The sequence below is a fragment of the Xyrauchen texanus genome, chromosome 23, assembly GCF_025860055.1.
Source record: "Xyrauchen texanus isolate HMW12.3.18 chromosome 23, RBS_HiC_50CHRs, whole genome shotgun sequence".
Classification (NCBI taxonomy): Eukaryota; Metazoa; Chordata; class Actinopteri; order Cypriniformes; family Catostomidae; genus Xyrauchen; species Xyrauchen texanus.
In genome coordinates, this window is record NC_068298.1 from 36,155,975 (window position 1) to 36,180,266 (window position 24,292).

At 38.7% G+C, this 24,292-nt stretch overlaps 1 protein-coding gene across 2 annotated transcripts; it reads left to right on the forward strand.

Annotated features, from left to right (window-relative positions):
- Window positions 1-1,350: 1,350 nt before the first annotated feature.
- On the forward strand, window positions 1,351-23,812 carry hnrnph1 (heterogeneous nuclear ribonucleoprotein H1). 2 transcript variants are annotated; one of them, XM_052154908.1, is made up of 11 exons: window positions 1,351-1,527; window positions 2,003-2,100; window positions 2,194-2,349; window positions 2,438-2,581; window positions 4,646-4,784; window positions 13,978-14,156; window positions 16,229-16,332; window positions 20,676-20,811; window positions 21,131-21,208; window positions 21,300-21,530; window positions 23,668-23,812. In XM_052154908.1, the coding sequence occupies exons 2-10, from the start codon at window positions 2,016-2,018 to the stop codon at window positions 21,482-21,484; spliced, it is 1,206 nt and encodes a 401-aa protein (XP_052010868.1). In that variant the 5' UTR covers window positions 1,351-1,527; window positions 2,003-2,015; the 3' UTR covers window positions 21,485-21,530; window positions 23,668-23,812. The 2 variants fall into 2 exon arrangements, with proteins under 2 accessions (XP_052010868.1, XP_052010867.1); XM_052154907.1 differs by having other exon boundaries at window positions 21,300-21,398; window positions 23,668-23,790.
- Window positions 23,813-24,292: the final 480 nt, after the last annotated feature.

Here is a 24,292-nt window from a genome sequence, read left to right on the forward strand (position 1 = left end):
CCACGTCTATCTGTCAGTGGATCACCAGCTTTCTGACGGACAGGCAGAAGCTAGTGAGACAGGGGAAATTTACTTTCAGCACCTGTACAAGCAGCACAGGTGCCCCCAGAGATGTGTGCTATCCCCACTTCTCTTCTCCCTGTATACAAATGACTGCATCACCAAGGACCCCTCTGTCAAGTTCCTGAAGTCTGCAGATGACACTCTTCCAGCCCAGGTTTTCCCCGACTTCTCGGACCTGTGAGGGAGACAAGGGGGAGGGAAAATAAAAAGAAAGAAAGAAAGGGAAAGGCCAACATGGATCGACAGCGGGAGACAAAGAGAAGAAAGTGAAAAAAAAAACGTACTCGCCGGTTCTCTGATACACCATAGCCTGCCTCTAGTGGATGACAGCCACTCCTCCCTGGATGGATCGGAGGTAGTCCTCTGGCCCCTGGCAGACGGAATGCCCCACAGATTTTTAGTGGATGGTGGGGGTCTCCTCCACCCCTGGCAGCGGCCTGACCACTGCAAGCGGTCAGTAAGGAGCCCCTTCTCCCCTCGCGGTCGACGGTCTTTCCTCCGCTTTCAGGTGGCCGTTCCCCGGCAGATGGCCGCAGCTGCTCCTTTGGGATGGATGGTAGTGGCAAGGACTCTACTACGGCACATCCCTCTTCCTTTCCGGGTTTCGGCACCAATGTAACAAGGTAAAACGGGCAAGGATGAGGGGAGAACCGGACGAGGCATCAAATTAATATTTAATTAAATAAAAACACACAAACATAAATACATACAGGGCAGCTGCCTTTAGTACTTTCTCTTAGTGCAAAGAAGATGCTTTTTGTTGCTGTTAGATAATTTTGTCATCCATTGTATTTAATTTATTTGTTGATCTGCAATCCCTGTCTCGATACGGCTCAGCTGAGGGAAGAAAGAAATGACACAAACTCGACGTTTATTGTGTCAGCATTCTGTTATATGGTCCACAAAACCACATTCCACTGGACCCTCACCAATGAAATAGTTATTTACCTTATATGGGGGTGACATACATGTTTCAGTTACATGTGAAATGTGAGAGACAAGAAACAGATTCCTTAGAACATCTTTAGAACAGGGAGCAGCTGTAGCTACCCAACAAAAGAAGTGTAAAAGAGGCCTTCATTATTCCACATTACATCACCAGAGAAGTTGTTGAGAAGCATTAATTATTCCACAGTTGCTATTTAGACATATTGTCTATCTATCAATTGGCAACGAAAAGTTTGAAAACCCCTGATTTAGATTTAGATCACTGTAGTTTCACACCCCAAACTGCAGGAGGCAGCAAACACCTCTTAAGTTTCCGCCTCAAACCAGTAAAGAGCGCCGTTTATCGTGCAGGTTGAGACGAGTTCATCTTGGCGTATTTTGTAATTCAATGACATACTGTTAACAATTCTGCCAACAATTAAATTAGTAATACCGTGAAATATTTGGTTAAGGATACATCACGTGACTTTGCTTCGGTTGATCTAACGAAGTGTCTTTTGGGATTTTTATCAGAAGGTATGTGAGTTGGCTAGCTGGCTAAGCTAGCAGCATCACAGCTGTTTCGTTTTCTTTAGTTACGCAAAATAGTTTCTCCCCATTTCTTATGTAGACACACTTACTTAATTTACATATTTAACCTTTGCACATTGAAGCCCATTGGGGTTGACAGTTTTTTGTCATTCGTTTTGACACATGACTAGGAAGAAATGAACTGATCGTAGATTGTAATGGCTTTAAATGTGTCGTTTTATCACACATTTCAGTATAAAGCGTACTGAGCTCATGTCTAAACGTTAAAACTATGCAAGTAGTGTTGATAGGACATTTACTGCATGCATACTCGATTTCAGATATAATCAACAGCAGAAGAGGGACTGTAATTCAGATCACATAAGAAAAGAAAGAATACGATGTTAAAATGCAGTCTAAGTACAATATAGTGTAATACTGAAAGATTGATCAACGCATCCTGTATTTCCCCTCTAAACAGGGTCATCTCCAGTATGGCAGATGGAGAGGGGTTTGTGGTAAGAGTCAGAGGACTGCCCTGGTCCTGCTCTGTAGATGAAGTTCAGAGGTTTTTCTCAGGTATAAGTCCACCTGCAGAGCTTTAAGCTCCATATTTCTCATGCAAGTCTCATTTCTCATTTTTTTATTCATTCCCTCTCAATTTCATTACAGAGTGCAAAATTGCAAACAATGGGACAAGCATACATTTTACGTACACGAAGGAAGGGCGACCAAGTGGAGAGGCGTTTGTTGAGTTTGAATCAGAGGAGGATCTTAAAATTGCTGTCAAGAAAGATCGTGAAACCATGGGTCACCGCTATGTGGAAGGTAGACAGCAGGGTTTGCTTAAGTTACAGCAGGTAATTAGACATCAGTAATAATTCACAAACACTAATAAATGGTTTTGTGGTTGTAGTATTCAAATCCAACAATGTTGAGATGGACTGGGTTCTGAAGCACACTGGACCAAACTGCCCAGACACAGGAGGAGATGGTCTGGTTAGGCTTCGTGGTCTGCCCTTCGGATGCAGCAAGGAGGAGATTGTCCAGTTTTTTGCAGGTATGTGTCTTGGGTAGTTTGAATTCCCCTTCTTTAAATAATATACAAACATCTAAGGTTTGTAATAGATATTCCCATAGTTATGCTTATATTTAATTTTTCCAAATGAGATTGATCTCAAGTGAATTATGATTTGGTGAAATTATTTTGAAGCTTTGATATTGGACCAACTTGGAGGACCAAGATGGGGGTCACTGTTTTGTCCCAATAAATATGTTAAAAATGTAGATATAATCTCTTCAATTATACTGACTCAGCCCTTTTGGCATTTCATAAAATACCTTAGAAAGAAACAGTATAATGCGCTTATTGGGGCTCACTAAGCAAACAGACATGGGTTGAAATTAATGACCAATAAGCATTTGATATAAATGGTTAGTTCAACCAAAAGTGAAAATGCTCCCATTGTGCCATCCCAGATGTGTATGACTTGCTTTCTTCTGCTGAACACAAATTAAGATTTTTAGAAGACTGTTTCAGCTCTGTAAGTCCATATAACACAAGTGAATGGTGGCCAAAACTTTGAAGCACATAAAAGCAGCATAAAAGTAATTCATACTAGGGATGCACCTGGATCGGTATCGACTTCGATATTGACATGTTTAGACAGATTGGTATTGGTCCGATGAGCCCGATCCAAATCCGATACTGTGTGTTACTCATGTACGCTACTGTCAAGCTCCAAAACTGACATAAAAGAACCATAAAAGCACCATTTAAGTTGTCCATATGACTATGGAATTTTATTTAGTCACTTGAAGACATGCAAAAGCTTTATGAATCGCAAGAGGCTGTGTTTAAAAAGTAAATATACACAGGTATATCACTGTCATGACTGCTATGTTGCTCAGAACTGCACCCAAGATTTTCACCCACTGTTGCACTGTATATGTTTGAGTGAGAATAAAGAGATTACATTTTTTGAGGTAGTATGCATGCGCAGCACTTTAGTGAATGGTGCTGCTCTGTTGACACACAAACATAATGTGCAGACAGGTGGTAAGGAGGTTGCGGCTATTTTTCAGCCCTCAGAGCTCATGGTTATTTTCATAGGTGAGCGGTACTCACAAACGACATCACAGATGTAGATGCAATAATAATAATATGCATTTAGAATGGCACCGGAGCATCATTTTACCAGATTTGAATAAGAATCGACTACTGTGAAGTAGCCCACAAACTAGACAACATACAGGACTTCCTGGAGTGCTAGGGTCGTCAAAATAAAAGCGCAAGACTTTTAAAGTTAAAGGTGCACAACTGAAATATAGTACTTTGTATTTTCAAATTCTAAAAGTTAATAATAATAGCAAAAATGATCATTAATTAATTGTTTACAAATTATAACAATATTTAAGTTGAATGAGTTCCAAAAAAATGTCTTCTGAAGTGATGTGATAGGTGTGGGTAAGGAACAGGTCAATATTTTAAGTCCTATTTTACTATAAAACTTGACATCAGCAATCTCCTTTGTGATGATGATTTCAAGCTCGATTAAACTTCCTATAGCGTCATCTAGTGCTCTGCGCATGCATCAATCACTAGAAAGTGTAATCGAGGCACCATGTACAGTGAAAAAGATACATTTTGGTCTGTTCTAACTCTAAATCATTTGGATCACTTCAGAAGACATTGATTTAACTACTGGAGTCGAATGGAATACTTTTATGCTGCATGTATGTGCTTTTTTTTTAAAGCATCAAAGTTCTGGTCACCATTCACTTGCATTGTATGGACCAACAGAGCTGAAATATTCTTCTAAAAATCTTCATTTGTGTTCTGCAAAAGAAAGTCATACAAATCTGAGATGGCATGAGGGTGAGTAAATGATGAGAGAATTTTCATTTTTGGGTGAACTGTCCCTTTAAGTGACCCTTTTACTTCCTCTTGCAAAAAAGTGTCTGTTGTGTCAGAAAAGGTTCAAGTATATTACGGCTTGGTATGCTTACATAGTATGATGTTTCATTTGCCATAAAGAGACGCCCATAGAGAAATATAAATACTTGTTAATGGGCTTTTGACTTAATTTGTCCCCCACTGGGGTTATCTGTCCTTGGGTTGAAGGGTTGGAAATCGTGCCAAATGGGATAACATTGCCGGTGGACTTCCAGGGGAGGAGTACGGGGGAGGCCTTCGTGCAGTTTGCTTCACAGGATATAGCCGAAAAGGCTCTAAAGAAACACAAGGAAAGAATAGGGCACAGGTGGGGATGGCTGGTTGGTTGCCTGGATACGTTGCTTTTCTTATGGTGTTCACCTCACAAAATCATCCACTGCAGAAATGGCAAGACATTACTGCATAGCAGTCAATAGTGATACTGACCAAAGATAATTTGATGGCATATTTAAAAAACAAAAACAAAATACGAGGAAGATGAAGCCTTGAAAACTCACAGATCAAAGATTATGTGTAGACACCATTAGTGCTGAGTGAACCATAGATGTAGAGAGGAAAATGCAACAAAGCTTAGTCTATTAGGTTTGGGAACCAAGAATGGGCTCTTTAGAACTGGTTCTATTTGGTAAAATTAACAGAACTGAAGGATTTTCATGATGTTTGGTGATAAATTGGTGTAGTTACTGACTGTGTGTTCACAGACAATGTGTAGTTAAAGCTACACATTAAGGCTAAGACCATTTAGCCTTTCAAAGTATGCTTTTTTGACCACATGCCCACACGGACGTGTTTGACGTATGTGCACTACGACAACTTTATGATTCTCTTTTAGTACAGTCAATGCAAGGCATGTGCAGAGTTGACGATGGTTCTATTTAATTTTTTGTATTTTACGTAATGTATATTTAGGACCATTTATTCAATTGCAGTTATACCGCCTTTTAAACTCTGTGAAAAGTCATTCATCGACTGCTGTGGGCTGAAAATGCAATAACATTTCTCTTTTTGCTAATATTCCTTCCTCAAATGCTATAAAAGAATCATTAATGGAACAGGTAAGGAATCGGAATCATTAAATTCCTTACTATTCTCATCTCTATTGGTCTAGATCAGTGTTTCCCATCCAGGGTTAAGGGTTACCCAGTTTGTACTTATGCAGTTTCCAGTAGATAATTGACAAGATTTCGATATTTAAAAACCACATAAATCAGAAATATGGGTGAACTATTCCTTCAAAGCGCCTTGGCTGAGAATGCAAACTGTATACATGGAGAAAGAAAAAGAGAGAATTAATGTAAAAACTTCAACTTTAACCTGTTGATACCCATTTGGGAATGACGTCACTCTGCTTACATTTAATATATAATTTACAGTCTATAAATGTCATTGATGTTAACAAATTATACATCTTTTCAAAGGTCTAGGGTTCAACATTGATTATCGACTTGTTTCTTACATAAACCCATTGATTCGCTTCAGAAAACATTAATTGATCGATTGGAGTCGTGTGGATTACTTTTATGCTTCCTAAATATGACTTTGGACCGTCAAAATGCTGGCACCCATGTACTTTCATTATAAGGATCTACAGAACTCTATCTTCCTCTAAAAATCTTCATTTGTGTTCTGCTGAAGAAAGACAGTCATAAACATCTGGGATGGGATCAGGGTAAGTGAATAATGAGAGAATTTTCATTTTTGGGTGAACCATTCCTTTAAATGCAGAAATAACCCAAACACAAGAAAAAGTAACTAATTGTCTGTCAGACTGACGGATAATGCTAATTATAGCGCAGTCATTATAGCGCAATGTAGAAACCTACGTGCCCACAATTAATACCCATCATTAATACCCACATACAGTGCTGTGAAAGTATTTGCCCACATCCTGATATCTTCTGGTTTTGTGTAAATCTCATACTAAATTGTTTCAAAAATTCAAACAAAATCTAACATAAAACAAAGGCAATCTGAGAACACAAAATACGGTTTTTAAATGATACCAATACCAACAGGGCCTGTGTGAAAAAGTATTTGCACCCTTAGTTACTAAATCCCCAAATTTATGAAACCACATTCAAAATGGGGTTCAGCTGGACTAGACTCACCCAGACCTGATTACTGCTAGCACTGTTCAATCAAATCAACACCTAAATGGAACTTTTTTAGCTGCATGAAGTTGGCTAAAAGGCATAGTGTCACCCAGTAGCACAGTATGCCAAAGGTCAAGAGAAGTTCCAGAAATTATGAGGAAAAAGGTGATTGAATTACGTCAGCTTGGGAAGGTTTACAAAGCTATTTCTAAGGCTCTGGGACTCCACAGATCTACAGTGAAAGCCTTTATCTCCAAATGAAGAAAACTTGGCACAGTAGTGAACCTTCCCAGAAGTGGCCGACCTTCCAAAATTCCTCCAAGAGCACAGCGATAACTCATCTCTCGCATCAGTAAAGGTCTGTTCATGACTTCACAATCAGAAATACAAAAAATGCTATCCATGGAAGAGTGGCGAGGGGAAAACCACTGCTAACCCAGAAAAACATTAAGGCTCTGAATTTTACCAAAACACACCTTGATGATCCTCAAACCTTTTGGAAGAATGTTCTGTGGACTGATGAGTTGAAAGTGGAACTGTTTGGAAGACAGGGGTCCCGCTGGCTTAAATCAAACACAGAATTCCACAAAAAGAACATCACACCTATGGTCAAGGTGGTGTTGTGATGTTGTGGGGATGATTTGCTGCTTCAGCGCCAGAGCGACTTGCATTAATTGAGGGAAACATGAATTCTGCTCTCTACCAGAAAATCCTAAAGGAGAACATCCGGTCATCAGTCCATTAGTTGAAGCTCAAGTGCAATTGGATTATGCAGCAAGAGAATGATCCAAAGCACAGGAGTAAGTCCACCTCTGAATGGCTCAAAGAAGCAAATTTATAGTTTAAGAGTCACCTAGTCAAAGTCCTGACTTGAACCCGATTGAGATGCTGTGGCAGGACCTTCAACAGGCAGTTCATGCTTGAAAACCCTCCAATGTGGCTGAACTAAAGCAGTTCTGCAAAGAAGAGTGAGCCAAACGTCCATCACAGCGTTGTGAAAGACTGATCTCCAGTTATTGGAAGCTTGTGGTTGCAGTTGTTGCTTATAAAGGTGGCACAACCAGCTGTTAAGTTTAAGGGGGAGGTTAGTTTTTCACATGGGTGATATAAGTCTTTGATAAAATGTTTGCTTCAATAAAAAAATATAGATTTGAAAACTATATTCTGTGTTTATACATGTTGCCTTTGTTACATGTTATATCTTGTTTGAAGATCTGAAACAATTTCATATGAAAAATACATAAAAATAGAAGAATCAGGAAGGGGGCAAATCATTTATTCTCATATCACTGTAATCAAGTGCTTTTTGTAGAGGTCGACTGAAAGTGTTTGCAGATATTGGGAACTAAGGTGGTAGAAAAAGCAGATAACTGATTAATTGGCACTTAATTTTTTTAATGGATTTATAGATTGTTAAAAAAAATTCTAAGTATTTACTTAGAATGATGAATACAGACACAGAGGCTACAAAATGAATAAACTACCAGATGCAGTTTGTGCACCCAAAATCCCAATACTAAATAGAAAAAAATGTCGATTTGGTGCATAACATGGGACTTTTAAATATAAACAAGCCAAAAATACACAAGGAACACTCAGATTGAATTGATGGAGGCATGGCTCTATTAAAATGCTTTATATTTAAAGGGAAAATTAAATGAAATGGTTTATTTTTCGCACACATATTGGTGCACTGAGGCGCAGGTCGACTAAAATGCATCAAAACAGTTAAAGACGTCCAGCTAGTGCTTGTTTACATACACCAACAATTAAAAATAGCACAGATGGGCGCAAGAACAAAATGCTGAGCAGCTGAATGGCATCTCCGTTTGTGAATTGTAATTTGATACCACGTCTTTTAAAAGAGGCACGATAAACATGACAATGGTCAAAGACGTCTGTGTTATGTGTGTTATATAGTCCAGATGGGTCTCATTTAATGTTCAAAAATAGTTGGTCTCTCTAGGTCTGTGTCTCTCCATCTTTGTTTACGTTACAAACTGAACGCCAGTGGGCGGGGCTAAGGGTTAGATGACGCATGTTATGGGGCATGTCAATTAAACTGAGCAATATCTCGTGACATTGAGTACACAGATTTCGAAAACGTACGTTTCAAACAGGTGGGAACTATAAATGCTCTTTTTAGACTGGGGAGGAACTTTTGAGTTCTCAAATTTTACAGTATGTTTTTATAGTACAGTTATCTCTTAAATGTCTAAATATGAAGGGAACTTTGATTTTCCATTTCATGACCCCTTTAAGTATTTATCAAATTAAGCTATTTATAGGCTACACAGATTAAGAGTTTTGTGTAAATGTATATTTCAGTAGAAGAGGTTTACATAAGAAGTTGGAGACACAATGTATGTGCTGAAGGGATGTATCCATATAGTCACATTTTTCTGAAGATAAAAGTATGAATAAATGTAGTCAATAATGAACTATTTAGATTTAGCCGCTGTTATACTGTAGAATCCTCCATCGTTGGCCACGGGGAAAAACAGAGGAATAATGATAATAAATCAGTATAGAACAGCTGTATCAGTTAAACCAAAATATCATATACCTGCGATGACCTTTGATTTGGCCCGCTATTCCATATATGACAGTAGGGGTAAAAATATATGACCTTGGCGCAGCTCTTTATCACATTAGTTAAGCCAGTGGTTCTCAACCGGTGGGGCGCGGGTAGGCTACGATGGAAGGGAAAAAAAACTGGAAAAAAATTTTTTGGGGCACATTTTTTTATCACTAAACTACTGTCATAAAAAGTTATAGTTTTGTATATACATAACTCCTGAATAAAAATTAAAATGTGTTTGGACTGATTTAAAAAAAAAAAAAAAGTTTTGAACAAATTTGATTGGTTTGTCGATAGTGAGCGCAAATGCAGGTGATAAGCTTAAGCGAGTCATTGAGTCGTTCATTCAAACGATTCGTTCAAACGGCCGATTCTTCAAGAATGAGACAGATGTTTGTGAATGGGTCATTGAATCTTTGACTCAACCGATTCGTTCACAACACTGAATCATTCAAAACACGATTGAGTATTGCTATGAGATGCGCTATGGCTATGCTGTGATCTTTGTTTGGATTCATCGGATCTATTTTCGCTGCTAAAATAGACCAAAACAGTCATTATTTCGTCTAAAATGTAAGTGACTTAATATTATTAACTTGTTTGTTGAACTGTCATATGAAATCAGTCTCACATTTTCAATCGTGAGGTGATGGTAAATTAAGTGATGGTCAATTGTCAGCTCTCTTGGTCATCAGGTCGTGTGATGTATGTTGCTGAACTGTATTCAAATGTTATAAATATAAAAACACCACATTTTGAAATTTAACTGCAGTATGTCAATTTAGTTTATTTGTGTGTGCTGCACTCATAGACTTTAGAAAACGGCGCTCATTTGTTTGATTTCAACCTGTCTTTGCAAGGCCGCGAAACTCATATTTTGATCCTTGCAGACAAAGTGCACGCCTTCACACAAAAACTAGACCTCTGGCATGTTCCCCAGCCTTGCAGACTTTATCACTGATGCAGGCACGTCACACGATTTCTCCTCCCCATTTCAATCAGCGTCTGAGCACCTGTCAGCAATGAGAAAACAATTTGCGACAATGATTATCGCTCTTTTGCGTGGGTTCGAGATCCTTTTGTGTGCACAGCAAACGAGCTATCAATTGATATGCAGGAACAGCTTATTGAGCTGAAGAGTGACAGTAGACTGAAGGAACTCTTTAGCTCCTGCCCTCTTTCGTCATTCTGGGCAGCATTGATGCAGGAATACCCTGAACTCTGTGACGTCGCCTTGAAGATTCTCCTTCCTTTCGCGTCGACATATTTGTGTGAGGCAGGATTCTCAAAAATGGCTGCACTCAAAACGAAATACCGCAATCGTGCACAAATCGAGGATGATTTGAGGCTATGTTTATCAAACATTGAGCCAAGAATTGAGGATCTTTGCAAGGCAAAGCAGGCTCAGGTCTCACATTAACATCACCTACCAGCAAGCTTTTGTAAAAAATGCAGATGATGCCTACTATTAGGCCTAGTAATAATAACAATAATAAAACATAAATTAATATCAGAGGTCTGGTGCCAATTCCCAATTATAGCAATAGCCTAGTAATGATAATAGGCCTACTGATGATGATAATAATAATAATAATAACAACAATAAAGCATGTAACCTCATATAATTATATAGCAATAGCCTAGTAATGATGATAGGCCTACTACTACTCATATTAATAATAATAATAATAATAATGCCTGCAAGCTCACATTAGAAGTCTGGTGCTACTGCCAATTATTATTATTATTATTATTATAATAATAATAATAACAATAAAGCATGGGGCGGGGCGGGGGGCACTGGGGCCCCAACTGCAATGAACCAGCTTTGGGGGGGCCCAGCTTGCAAAAGGTTGAGAACCCCTGAGTTAAGCCGATTGAAGTTTTTATTTTTTATATTATGAACTCATAAAGGAGGGGAACCAGGGCAACTTTTGTATCAAACTGTTATATTAAAATATAATGCAGTGTTTACTTTCAGCCACGGCACTCAAGCAAGTTAGATATTTGGCCCTTTATAGGAAAAAGCTTGGGCACCTCTGTTCTAAATAATATCAGTAAAAAGGAACACATTTCTGGTTTATCGTCAATGAATGGGACATGAGCCTCATTAATAGATTAAATTACAGTGATGTCACAAAGGCAATCCTCTACAGCTTTCTGTGTAGCATATGAGCAGTGCTGTGATTTATAATAAGCATTGAACAATTTTGTATTATGTACTTTAATATTGCTAAAAGTTATAAAGTTAAGGGATATCTATGGCTAATGGAGAATAAATATATGTATGCTCTTTTCGAACTATTGATAAAACCGGTTTTAAGTTGCATTATATTATTTTGTTGGACATATGGATTCATACAGTAAATAAAGAAAAGAAAAACATATATATACACAACATTTAACCTCCACCATTACCCCTCCCAATCCCCAACCCTCAGCAAACATTCCTGTGGTCACACATGAGTATATACAAAAAACAAAAAAGAATACACTCACCTAAAGGATTATTAGGAACACCTGTTAAATTTCTCATTAATGCAATTATCTAATCAACCAATCGCATGGCAGTTGCTTCAATGCATTTAGGGGTGTGGTCCTGGTCAAGACAATCTCCTGAACTCCAAACTGAATGTCAGAATGGGAAAGAAAGGTGATTTAAGCAATTTTGAGCATGGCATGGTTGTTGGTGCCAGACGGGCCGGTCTGAGTATTTCACAATCTGCTCAGTTACTGGGATTTTCACGCACAACCATTTCTAGGGTTTACAAAGAATGGTGTGAAAAGGGAAAAACATCCAGTATGCGGCAGTCCTGTGGGCAAAATGCCTTGTTGATGCTAGAGGTCAGAGGAGAATGGGCCGACTGATTCAAGCTGATAGAAGAGCAACTTTGCCTGAAATAACCACTCATTACAACCGAGGTATGCAGCAAAGCATTTGGGAAGCCACAACACGCACAACCTTGAGGCAGATGGGCTACAACAGCAGAAGACCCCACCGGGTACCACTCATCTCCACTACAAATAGGAAAAAGAGGCTACAATTTGCAAGAGCTCACCAAAATTGGACAGTTGAAGACTGGAAAAATTTTGCCAGGTCTGAGGAGTCTCGATTTCTATTGAGACATTCAGATGGTAGAGTCAGAATTTGGCGTAAACAGAATGAGAACATGGATCCATCATGCCTTGTTACCACTGTGCAGGCTGGTGGTGGTGGTGTAATGGTGTGGGGGATGTTTTCTTGGCACACTTTAGGCCCCTTAGTGCCAATTGGGCATCGTTTAAATGCCACGGCCTACCTGAGCATTGTTTCTGACCATGTCCATCCCTTTATGGCCACCATGTACCCATGCTCTGATGGCTACTTCCAGCAGGATAATGCACCATGTCACAAAGCTCGAATCATTTCAAATTGGTTTCTTGAACATGACAATGAGTTCACTGTACTAAAATGGCCCCCACAGTCACCAGATCTTAACCCAATAGAGCATCTTTGGGATGTGGTGGAACGGGAGCTTCGTGCCCTGGATGTGCATCCCACAAATCTCCATCAACTGCAAGATGCTATCCTATCAATATGGGCCAACATTTCTAAAGAATGCTTTCAGCACCTTGTTGAATCAATGCCACATAGAATTAAGGCAGTTCTGAAGGCAAAAGGGGGTCAAACACAGTATTAGTATGGTGTTCCTAATAATCCTTTAGGTGAGTGTGTGTGTGTATATATATATATATCTCGCACACATTTATACCTATACCTTTCTCTCCACTGTACCTCCTCGAGAGCTCTCAAAAAACTCCATCTATCTGTTTTCAAAATAAATGCAAAGGCATTTTGGGGTGGTAGCAACTGCACTTTTGTCTCAATCCTTTCAAGAAAATTTCAAATCTACCAACCACTGCTGCGTGCCATTTGGGTCTTATTGGAGCAGACACGTTCATAATAATGGTGATCCGTGAAATAACATAATTTAGGTAAAATCCTGAGTTTGTCCTTATAATTTTTAGGCATTTTCAGCTCAATTTGAATGAAGCGCTCTTTGAAAGCAGTTCTTTTCTGGTTTTAACAGAGCATGGAAGGACCGCAGCCGAGCGTTTGTTTGTAAACTTAATTTATAGGACTTTGGGGTACATAAGACAAAAAGGTTGGGAAACACTGGTCTAGATATCTGAATGTGAGCAGATGCAGGTTTCACATTATGATTTTTCACTGATTAACATTATCAATGAGAACCAAGTGTTTTGGGGTTATCATCGCAGGCAAGGCCTTGATTTAACCAGAATACGCCAAAACCGCCACATCAGCACTAGCTTGGAGACTCTCAAAGATGACTAGGGATTTCTTAATTATAATGATAACCATTATCTAGCAAAAATGAATCTCTTGTCAGATGGCCACTCAGCACTAAGTGTAATGTAATAGGAATCTGTCAGTGTTTCTACCAATGTAAAGACTTGAGATCATGAGGACCCAGTAAAACAGGTAATACTGAGTGCTTTACTCTCTGCTATTACTGTGGTAGTCTAGTAAGACCAGACCACATTAAAACAATACCAACTGCCTTTGGGCGACCATAAGTAAAGTTCTTCATAATAAAGGGTTGAATGAAACTCGATCTGTAAGGGTTCTTTTATTCTTTGTCTCTTTTTTTTTGGAAACTTACATGAAGTCAATGAATGGAAACACTGACAGTAAATTAGTGCCCAGAGTTATTCTGTCTACACCAGTTGAAACTGCCCTTATTTATGCTGCACGCAGGAATGCTTTCGTCTCTTGCTGATAGATCCTGGTGCCATCACGCATCACTCTGCGTTTATGTTCTTAGGTACATAGAGATCTTCAAGAGCAGCCGCGCAGAGGTGCGCACACACTATGAACCGCAACGTAAGGTCATGGGGATGCAGAGACCAGGCCCCTACGACAGGCCGGGAGGAGGCCGGGGGTACAACAGCATGGGCAGAGGAGCCTCCTTTGAGAGAGTGAGGCGTGGAGGATATGGTGGAGGTAAGTAGTGGTGTGCTGAGGCCTAATAGTTAATAGAACTGCTGTAGGTTCAAACCACAGAAGGGGCAATTCATGCACAAGGCACTCCTTCGGAAGAATTGCCCTGTTAGTAAAACTATAGTAAAATATTCTAAAAGCCGTTTTGGATAAAGCATTTGCTTAATGAAGAAATTAACGATGCCTTTTCTGCTGTTCAGACGAATCATTAACAAGCAACACTAAGACTATTGAACACACTTAAGGTTTGATAATTGATAATCAGTAATTTGAATAATGAACTTTGGCATTTAACATGTCCTGCATTATTTGAAGGGTACCTCAAATCGTGTGGCTGATTGATTACTTTTCTAGTGGTTAGACTTGTGATTTTTTTGCATGGTGGTCAATAAATTGAGTAAAATAAAAATGTGTGTGCTTGTTAAGTGAAGTAAATAATGAAAGGTTTATCAGGCAGAATAATTGTTAGAGGCCAAGCACCTAAGGTATGGAGGCACTTATTGCTACTGTTAGTTTTATTATTCCGTTTCCGCTCTTGAAGACAATGGGAGCCCATAGAACCGTATGTAGGAAAATGCTGAAATTTGGCACACTGAAAGGGGTGGGTATGACTAAACCCCACACAAAATTTGGGGTCTCTAAATCAGACAGAGTTTCACTTAAGTTTTGCTTATATCTTTGTCTAGCACTCATGCAGTCCCTCAATGGGTCGCATCGTTTTTAAGTTAAGGCCACTCGATTTTCAGCCTTTTCAAATTCCTCCTATAACGTCTGTCCGATTTGCTCGAAATTTTGCATGTGCCATCTAGAGACACTCATGACTCAAGTTATGAGATTCATGATAGACCAAACCATTCTCATATATCCAATCTACGTATTTTGTTGGTGCAGCACTCCAAAATGGATGTCAGTCTCTATCTTTGAAACGCTTTAGCATATTGACACACAACTTGACAAATGCCATTACAAGCATGACATTGGGGTACCTGTACAGTTTTGGCACAGCACCACCTAGTGGTCAAGAAATATGAAACATATTGCTATTTTTGCTTATGAACTTATGAATAGTTTCACCTAAAATCATATGACTGGTCGCTTTAGATACCTTGGGGCATACCAAGTTGAATGAGATCAGAGACTATTTAGCAGAGAAGGGCCACTTCTATTAAAATGACTGGGAGAAATTGGAACACCCAACCATGGATCTATAGCGCCCAACAGTCAAAGGCTGTTGAAAGGAAGTCCCTGTTTTACAGGTAAAAGAGCCAATCGCATTTTAGATTCAGACATCACCTGTCAATTCATTCGAGAACACGCATACGCATTAGCTATACAAGCCGGGAAAATTTTGTTTTTAAGCTTGATATGAAGTAAAGAAGCAACATTTATTATATAAATTTTGTAAGATTTTACTGCTGATTTAAAATATGCTCTTTGATCGTAATCTTGACCAACCATTTTTGAGATTACGGTGTTCCCCCATTCAAGTAGATAGGAGCTGCACTGGCATGACTGGAAATAGCCACCCGGAATCATTCCAAAGTTGGCCGGCAGTGGAATGGGACTTGCTGGAAAGACTTTGATACCCAATTTGCCATGGTCGGCCATTCTTCCTGTCTGCCATTTTGAATTTCATTGAAAACCTACTGTTTCAAAGTGCTTCTAGGCACATACTATTTGCAAGAAATTTGCCGTGAATCATCTAGGAACACTCATGACAAAAATTTGGAAAAGCTTTTTGATAGACCAAACTATTGTCATGTAATCATAAACTAATTAGATTGCAAGATGTCCATAAGTATCTGAAGCTGTATCTCATGAATGCTTAGGCGTATTGACATAAAACTTTAAATGTGGTATTGTGACCAAGCCCTGACAATACCATAACAATTGGTGACAGCAACACCTATTGGTCATAAGGTGTGAATTCCTTTTCTACATCTGTTGGCCGTTCCAATTTCTCTTATTAATTTTAATAAAAGTGGCCTGTCTCTGCTAAATGGTCTCTGGCTTCGCCCCGTAATTTCTGCTTGCAGCTATAGTTTTAACTTGTTTTGCTCTTGTTTGCTTTCAAGATGGGCGATATGCAGATGGTGGCAGCTCCTTTCAGAGCACAACGGGTCACTGTGTGCACATGAGAGGCCTTCCATACAGAGCCACTGAGACTGACATATACAATGTGAGTCCTTATTCATTCAAAATATTTTATTGATTCATTAATTTGTCTTTTAAAGCAAAACGTGTTTGATTAACCCTTATGCACTGTTCATCATTAAATATCATGTTCCACTTGTTCCCTGTCTAAAGTGACCGTAAACAATATACGTGTGACTTTATTTATTTATTATGAAAGAAATGTAACAACTCCAACTTCAGTCATGTTAAAGCACTAAAGTTGTGCATTTTGGGTATTTAGACATTATTTTAATTTTTTATTGAAATAATCTGTGTGATTCTGTGTGACCTCTGTGATTGCCAACAAGGGTTTTGCCACCAAGTACTATGTCATATTTTGCAGGGGGGGGTCGAATACTTATTTCTCTCATTAAAATGCAATTCAATTTATAACATTTTTGACATGCGTTTTTCTGGACTTTTTTTTGTTGTTATTCTGTCTCTCACTGTTCAAATTAACCTACCATTAAAATTATAGACTGATCATTTTTTGTCAGTGGGCAAACGTACAAAATCAGCAGGTGATCAAATACTTTTTTCCCTCACTGTAACGTTTGAAAGCTTACAGTCTCAGGAATCAAACTGTGCTCTCCATTTCTAAATAAATAAAAACCAGATGAAAGTATAAGCACCAGATGGCTGCAGAGAGCTGCTACTTAATCCCTGATCGAAGAGATGATTTCTAGATTTTGTCACAAGTTCTGCATTTAGATATACACTCACCGGCCACTTTATTAGGTACACCTGTACATCTACTTATTCATGCGATTTATCTGATCAGCCAATCGTGTGGCAGCAGTGTAATGTGTAAAATCATGCAGTTGCAGCTCAGGAGCTTCAGTTAATGTTCACATCAACCATCAGAATGGGGAAAATATTTGAAAGTTCATAGTGCAGAACTTTTGACTTTAAAGGGTGAAATACACCTGGAACTCTTATATTGAAATGTAAGTGCTTCACTGCTTCCAGCTGATCACTCAAACAGATAAGGGAAAAAATAAACATACATGCAATAATCAATAATGTATTACAATATTCAATATTATATCATCATCATCATCATCATCAACAGGTGATCATTAGTGATCGCTTGTCAAATTTTTATATGGCCTAATGATTGCGAACTGCTCAGCAACTGCTGGAAACATTCCATGCGTGGAGAAAATACAGTGACATGTTTTCATTCTGAAAGACGCAGCGCATGCATTTATTTAATTGAATCATACAGTTGAAGTCAGAAGTTTACATACACCTTAGCCAAATACATTTAAACTCCTGAGATTTAATCATTGAAAACATTCCCTGTCTTAGGTCAGTTAGGATCACTATTTAAAGATGTAAAATATCAGATTAATAATAGAGAGAATTATATATTTCAGCTTTTATTTCTTTCATCACATTCCCAGTAGGTCAGAAGTTCACATACACTTTGTTAGTATTTGCTAGCATTGCCTTTAAATTGTTTAACTTGGGTCAAACATTTTGGGTAGACTTACACAAGCTTCTCACAATAAGTTGCTGGAATTTTGGCTCATTTCTCCAGACAGAACTGGTGTAACTGAGTCAGGATGTGTAGACCTCCTTGCTCGCACACGCTTTTTCAGTTCTGCCCACAGATTTTCTATTGGATTGATGTCCAAAAGTGATGCCATTTTTGTGGAATACCCATTTGCAACAGAACTTTAACTGACTTTTAACTGAACTGAATTCACTGATGTCTTGAGATGTTGCTTCAATATATCCACTTAATTTTCTTCATGATGCCATCTATTTTGTGAAGTGCACCAGTCCCTCAGCAAAGCACCCCCACAACATAATGCTACCACCCCCATGCTTTAAAGTTGGGTTGATGTTCTTCGGGTTACAAGCCTCACCCTTTTTCCTCCAAACATAACGTAATTGAACTGTTTGGCCATAATAACCATCATTATGTTTTCCTCCAAACATAACGATGGTTATTATGGCCAAACAGTTCAATTTGTGTTTCATCAGACCAGAGGATATTTCTCCAAAAATTAAGATGTTTGTCCCCATGTGCACTTGCAAACTGTAGTCTGGCTTGTTTTGGAGCAGTGGTTTCTTACTTGCTGGGCAGCCTTTCAGGTTATGTCAATATAGGACTTGTTTTACCGTGGATATAGATACTTGTCTATCTGTTTACTCCAGTATCTTCACAAGGTCCTTTGCTGTTGTTCTAGGATTGATTTGCACTTTCTACACCAAACTATATTCATCTCTAGTAGACAGAATGCGTCTCCCTGAGTGGTATGATGGCTGCGTGATCTCATGGTGTTTATATTTGCGTACTATTGTTTGTACAGATGCACATTGTGCTTTCAGGCATTTTGAAATTGCTCCCAAGGATGAACCAGACTTGAGGAGGTCCACAAATTAATTTTTTGAGGTCTTGGCTGATTTCTTTTGATTTTCACATGATGCCAAACAAAGAGGCACTGAAGGTTGAAGGTAGGCCTTAAAATACATCCACAGGTACACCTCCAGTTGTCTCCAATTAGCCTATCAGAAGCTAATTGTCTAAAGGCTTGACATCATTTTCTGGAATTTTCCAAGATGCTTAAAAGCAGTTAACTTAGTGTATGTAAACTTATGACCCACTGGAATTGTGATACAGTCAATGCAAAGTGAAACTATCTGTCTGTAAACAATTGTTGGAAAAATTACTCATGTCTTGCACAAAGTAGATGTCCTAAATGACTTGCCAAAACTATAGTTTGCTAATATTAAATCTGTGGAGTGGTTAAAAAATGAGTTTTAATGACTGTACTGTAGAAGTGTACTATGTAAACTTCTGACTTCAACTGTATTCTTTTGAAGTTTGATAATCACATTAGGTAATATCATGATTCCCATTTTCTGCCCCCAAATTTATGACCGCTTTAAATAATTAAGACTTTTGTTGTATCATTTAAGACTTTTATGATCTTACATTTTGGAAACTTAATTTAAGACATTAAGACTTCTTTAGGATCCACAGGAACCCTGATATAGAGAAAGCATCACTTATTTATTTCAAAATTCAGTAAATCAATAAAGTAATTCAATATAAATGTTAAGAAAATGAACATGAATGTGCAGTGATAATTCATACAGAAGAATAAACATTTTCATTGTTACAATTCTATATTCAAAAAAGTAAATGAAGTGGACCGCAATAAAGAAAATCAATAAAGTTCAGCAACAAACAAATTCATAAAAATGATCAACAAACAACACGCATATGTGCTTGGACTTGGGATGCAGATTGCTTCCAAAAATTACCTGAAATGTAAATTAAAAATGTATTAAAAATAAAAAACGGGAAAAAATCACATGTACATAAGTATTCACAGCCTTTGCTGTAACACTCAAAATTGAGCTCAGGTGCATCCTGTTTCCACTGATCATCCTTGAGATGTTTCTACAACTTGATTGGATCATGCTGTGGGGATGTTTTTCAATGGCATGAACTGGGATACCAGTCAGGATCGAGGGGAAGATGAATGCAGCGATTTACAGAGACATCCTTGATGTAAACCTGATTCAGAGCGCTCTGGACCTCAGACTGGGGCAAAGGTTTATCTTCCATGAGGACAATGACCCTAAGCACACAGTAAAGATAGCAAAGGGAGCGGCTACGGGACAACTCTGTGAATGTCCTTGAGTGGCCCAGCCAGAGCCCAGACTTGAACCCGATTGAACATCTCTGGAGAGATCTGAAAATGGCTGTGCACCGACACTCCCCATCCAACCTGATGGAGCTTGAGAGGTCCTGCAAAGAAAAATCTGCCCAAAAATAGGTGTGCCAAGCTTGTAGCATCATACACAAAAAGACTTGGCTGTAATTGGTGCCAAAGGTGCTTCAAAGTATTGAGCAAAGGCTGTGAATACTTATGTACATGTGATTTTTAATTTGATTTTGTAATTGGTAAATGGTCTGCACTTATATAGCACCTTTTTAACCTTAGCGGTATTCAAAGTGCTTTACACTGCGTCTCATTCAGACGCACATTCACACACCAATGACGGCAGAGGTGCCATGTAAGGCACTTTTGACCAGGAACAATACAAGTGTAACTTTTTCTACTTGCCACTTAGACTGATCTAATCGACTCCAAATTCTTTGTGTTCAGATATCAAATAGACGAAAAATCACCAAGTCTCGTACCCGTCAGATAAAGGAAACGGTTTTATTGAAGAAATTAAATTGATTTAGTTAAAAAATGACAGAGTGCATGAGGGTTAAGGTTTCTGATTGATTTATCATCACAGCTTGTTTAAAAATAGTGTGCTCTTCAGTTTCCTTGTTTGACCCCATCTGTTGACTGTCTGTCACCATGTTCTCTTTAGTTCTTCTCTCCGCTGAACCCGGTGCGTGTTCACCTGGAGATCGGCCCTGATGGGAGAGTAACAGGCGAGGCGGATGTTGAGTTTGCCACGCATGAGGACGCTGTGGCTGCCATGTCGAAGGACAAAGCCAATATGCGTAAGTGTTAGGGTTGGGAAGCGGCTGGATTTTTATTTTTTAATACTGGAACAATAATGGTTCTTGAATGTTTGCATTGAATGATTCTTATAAGCTAATTATTTTCAATAAATCAAACTCTAGAGGCTGTTTAAAAACACCCTCTCAGTGACTTTGTCACGGTTATGTAGCATAACTATTAGGAATTGCTGACAATGTTTTTTTTAACATGTCTTTAAACATTAGATGAGAGTGCTGCTTACATTTAGGAGCAGTTTACACTTAAGTTGCAGTAGAGGAGTATTCTGGAGTCTGATTGCCACACATAATTCTTATGCAGAGCACCGTTACGTGGAGCTTTTCCTAAACTCAACAGCTGGGGGCGGAAGTGGAGGATATGGTGGTCAAATGATAGGCGGTATGGTTAAAGCCTCCTCATGAGATGAATATCTCTTACAGTGAATACACTAAACCAACTATTTCATGAATGCATTATTATTGCTTTTTAGGCAACCAGTCGTCTTATGGACACAGCAGCCAACAGATGGGCTCTGGCTACAGCAGTGGTTATGGTAACCAGAGTGGCATGGGGGGCTACAGTGACTACAGTGAGTGTCAGCTCTTCCGTAGCTCTGCTAGCCGGTGCCATGCCAAATCCTATCGTCCTTGGACCCCTAGGGGTAGCAGTTTGTAATGCCCGATTAAAAAGCCTTTCGCGTTATCCTGTTGTAGCTGATCAGGTAAATACAATCATAATTAAACAGTACTTCAATAGCAATAATATTATTTTTAATAAAGTTTTTCTGGATATTACATTGATGATAGCAGTATGTTTCTGTTGTGATACCTAAACTTTTATAATAAATGTGTACCCTTTGACAAGTCAACATTATTATGCATTCAGAGGTTTAATGATTTGAGAAGAAAACACTGAGCACCAAACAATCAAAATGTTTGTAGAATTTTTTGTAACTTATGCTGGCTAATCGTTTAGCTTGCTAACTGATATTTAATTTGACCAATTGTACCTTAATTTATATAATGTAATTTGAATACAAGATGTATAATTAAAAAAGAAAAAATTTTTATGCTGGTTAAAACTACATACAAGCAATATTTTGGGATTTCTAATTGGGCACTTAATAGAATACCCAAAGGAAGTTGTTCCAGCTTGTATAAACATTTAGGGGTCCAAGTGGGGTAGAATTTGACACATCACTGAAGACCCTTTCGCATGACTCGAGTCAACGTTCTCCAACCAATGCATTGATTTTTATGAAGCGAAGAGTTAAGCTATAGCAATAAACACCTGAGCTATGTTTTGCTTAGGTTAAGTATTGAAGCGTACAGGGCCTCTTACAGGACAGGGGGGATATTTTTCTGAATTAGTTTTGCATTTCCACATAATAAATTTGACGTTTCCTCGCAATACAGCTATCAATTCCTAATGAAAATTAACCATGCTTTTACTACAGTAACTATAGTTAAACTAGTTGTTCAAAGGTATTGCGAGGGAACCCAAAATAATTGCAAGGAAGGCAAAACTACTGCCATGGAATGCGATGGAATGCAAAACTGAGGGAGCGCAAAACCTATTTCAATGGGAATGCAAGACTTATTTCAAGGAAACGTAAACTGTTGTGAGGGAAGGCAAAATTATTTCAGAAAATAACTTCTTTCCCTGTTCTCTAAGGGGCTTCATAGTAGCAAAGAGTTCAAAGTTGAAACAATTTTACCTTAAACCCTGTTTGCCATTAACCTTTTGACCCCGTTTCCACCAGGTATTAAGATGCGTTTAGGAGATAAGATCACATGTGATCAGTGTTAAATACAGGTTTAAACGGGGTCTAAAACATTTTGTGATCGGATCACAAAAACACATGTATGTGGTGAAAAATGCATTTGACCGCATCACATTGATGTGCAAATGCTAATCCGTCCTATATGTGTCCCAGCATCAGCAAAGCACCTCGCCTGCCAGTCAACCAATGTGCCGAGTTTAAACTTTGCTGGTTGCGAGCAGAAAATAAAACAAAGTGGATTTTATACACTATGTATGTAAGTATGAGAACTTCACAGATCATCTTGATGTGCGTCTGATATCAACGGACATCTGCAGCTCAGGTTAATGCAACTAATCCACTAAAATAACGGACAATTCTGCTCAAAATGTTGCTTTTGTGCTTAAATTTCAGCTGCATCTGGGAGAAATAGCATGCGTTTTTTTTTTCTTCACACTTTGTCTTTTCGGACTTTGTTTTGCGGTTTATCACGCAGAAACACGCCAACATAATGATTGATGTATGTCATCATGAAACAGAGTCCCTTCCCTCCAAATCTGATCACAGGTGGTCACAGGAGACCCATTTAAATGACCAGGTGTAAACAGTGATGTGTCTCACCTGATCACATGCATCTTAATACCAGGTGGATACAGCGTCTTTGATGCACAGCCAGTAATTGCCAAACATGATGTATCATTATGTAGGTAGTGCCGGCACATAAATCAAAATCTAGATAACACTGAGTTCTGAGCATCCCGAGACAGTAAAGTTTTGCGAACAAACGTACAAGTCATTTCTTTTTTGCAATGTTTCAAAGCAATCACCTGGACATTTTGTGTTCTGAGCTCAAGTACCTAACTTCTTTTATTTGTATTCACTATTATCACTTCTCCGCTTTCTAGTAACCTTGTAAAATTGCCATACGCCAACACTTTTGATGTGCAGGTCAAAGTGGCGTGACACTTGTCAAGAGGTGCGTTGAAGCCTTTTGTGTGAAAGGGACTTGAGAGTTGAAGTTGTGATTTTATTCAGCTCATTTATGGTGCACTGAGAACTCCCTGGTTCTTAAATCCATATTTCTCCCTCTTGTCAGGTGATCAGGGCGGAATAGGCAGCAGTTACTATGGCAGAGGCAGCCGTGGATCGATGGGGATGAACAGTCTTAACAGCGGCATGGGGGGAGGCTGGGGCATATAGTCTCAGTATTAAGGGCTGCTGGTTTATAACCTACAACAAACCTTAAGTTGAACAGTGACCTTTTTCATTCATTTTGTTCTTTGTTTCTTTCTACTACAATGTTGGTTGTGTTTGGAGCTGTTCTTTGTATTGTTCACAAGCAAACTTCTTTTGCCTTATTGACACGATTGGGGATACTTAAGAAACTACCCTTCTTTTTGTAAAAAGATTAAGTAAATTACGTTAAAGAGAAACACTTGCTGATATGGTGCCTGTAAATCTCATTTTATATTTAAGAGGTGATCTTTTTTCCCCCACTATGGGCCAATTTATCTATCCCAATCGATAATTAATCCAAAAATGAAAATGTATTTAACACACTCTCTTGGTGTTGCAAACCTGTATGACCGACTTTACGCCATGGAACACAAGATGTTAGGCAGAATGTTAGCGACTCCGAATACAAAGAAAGTGAATGGTGACAGACTGAACATTCTCCATAACGTCTTTTGTGTTCCTCGAATAGTCACCTGTGTTTGGGA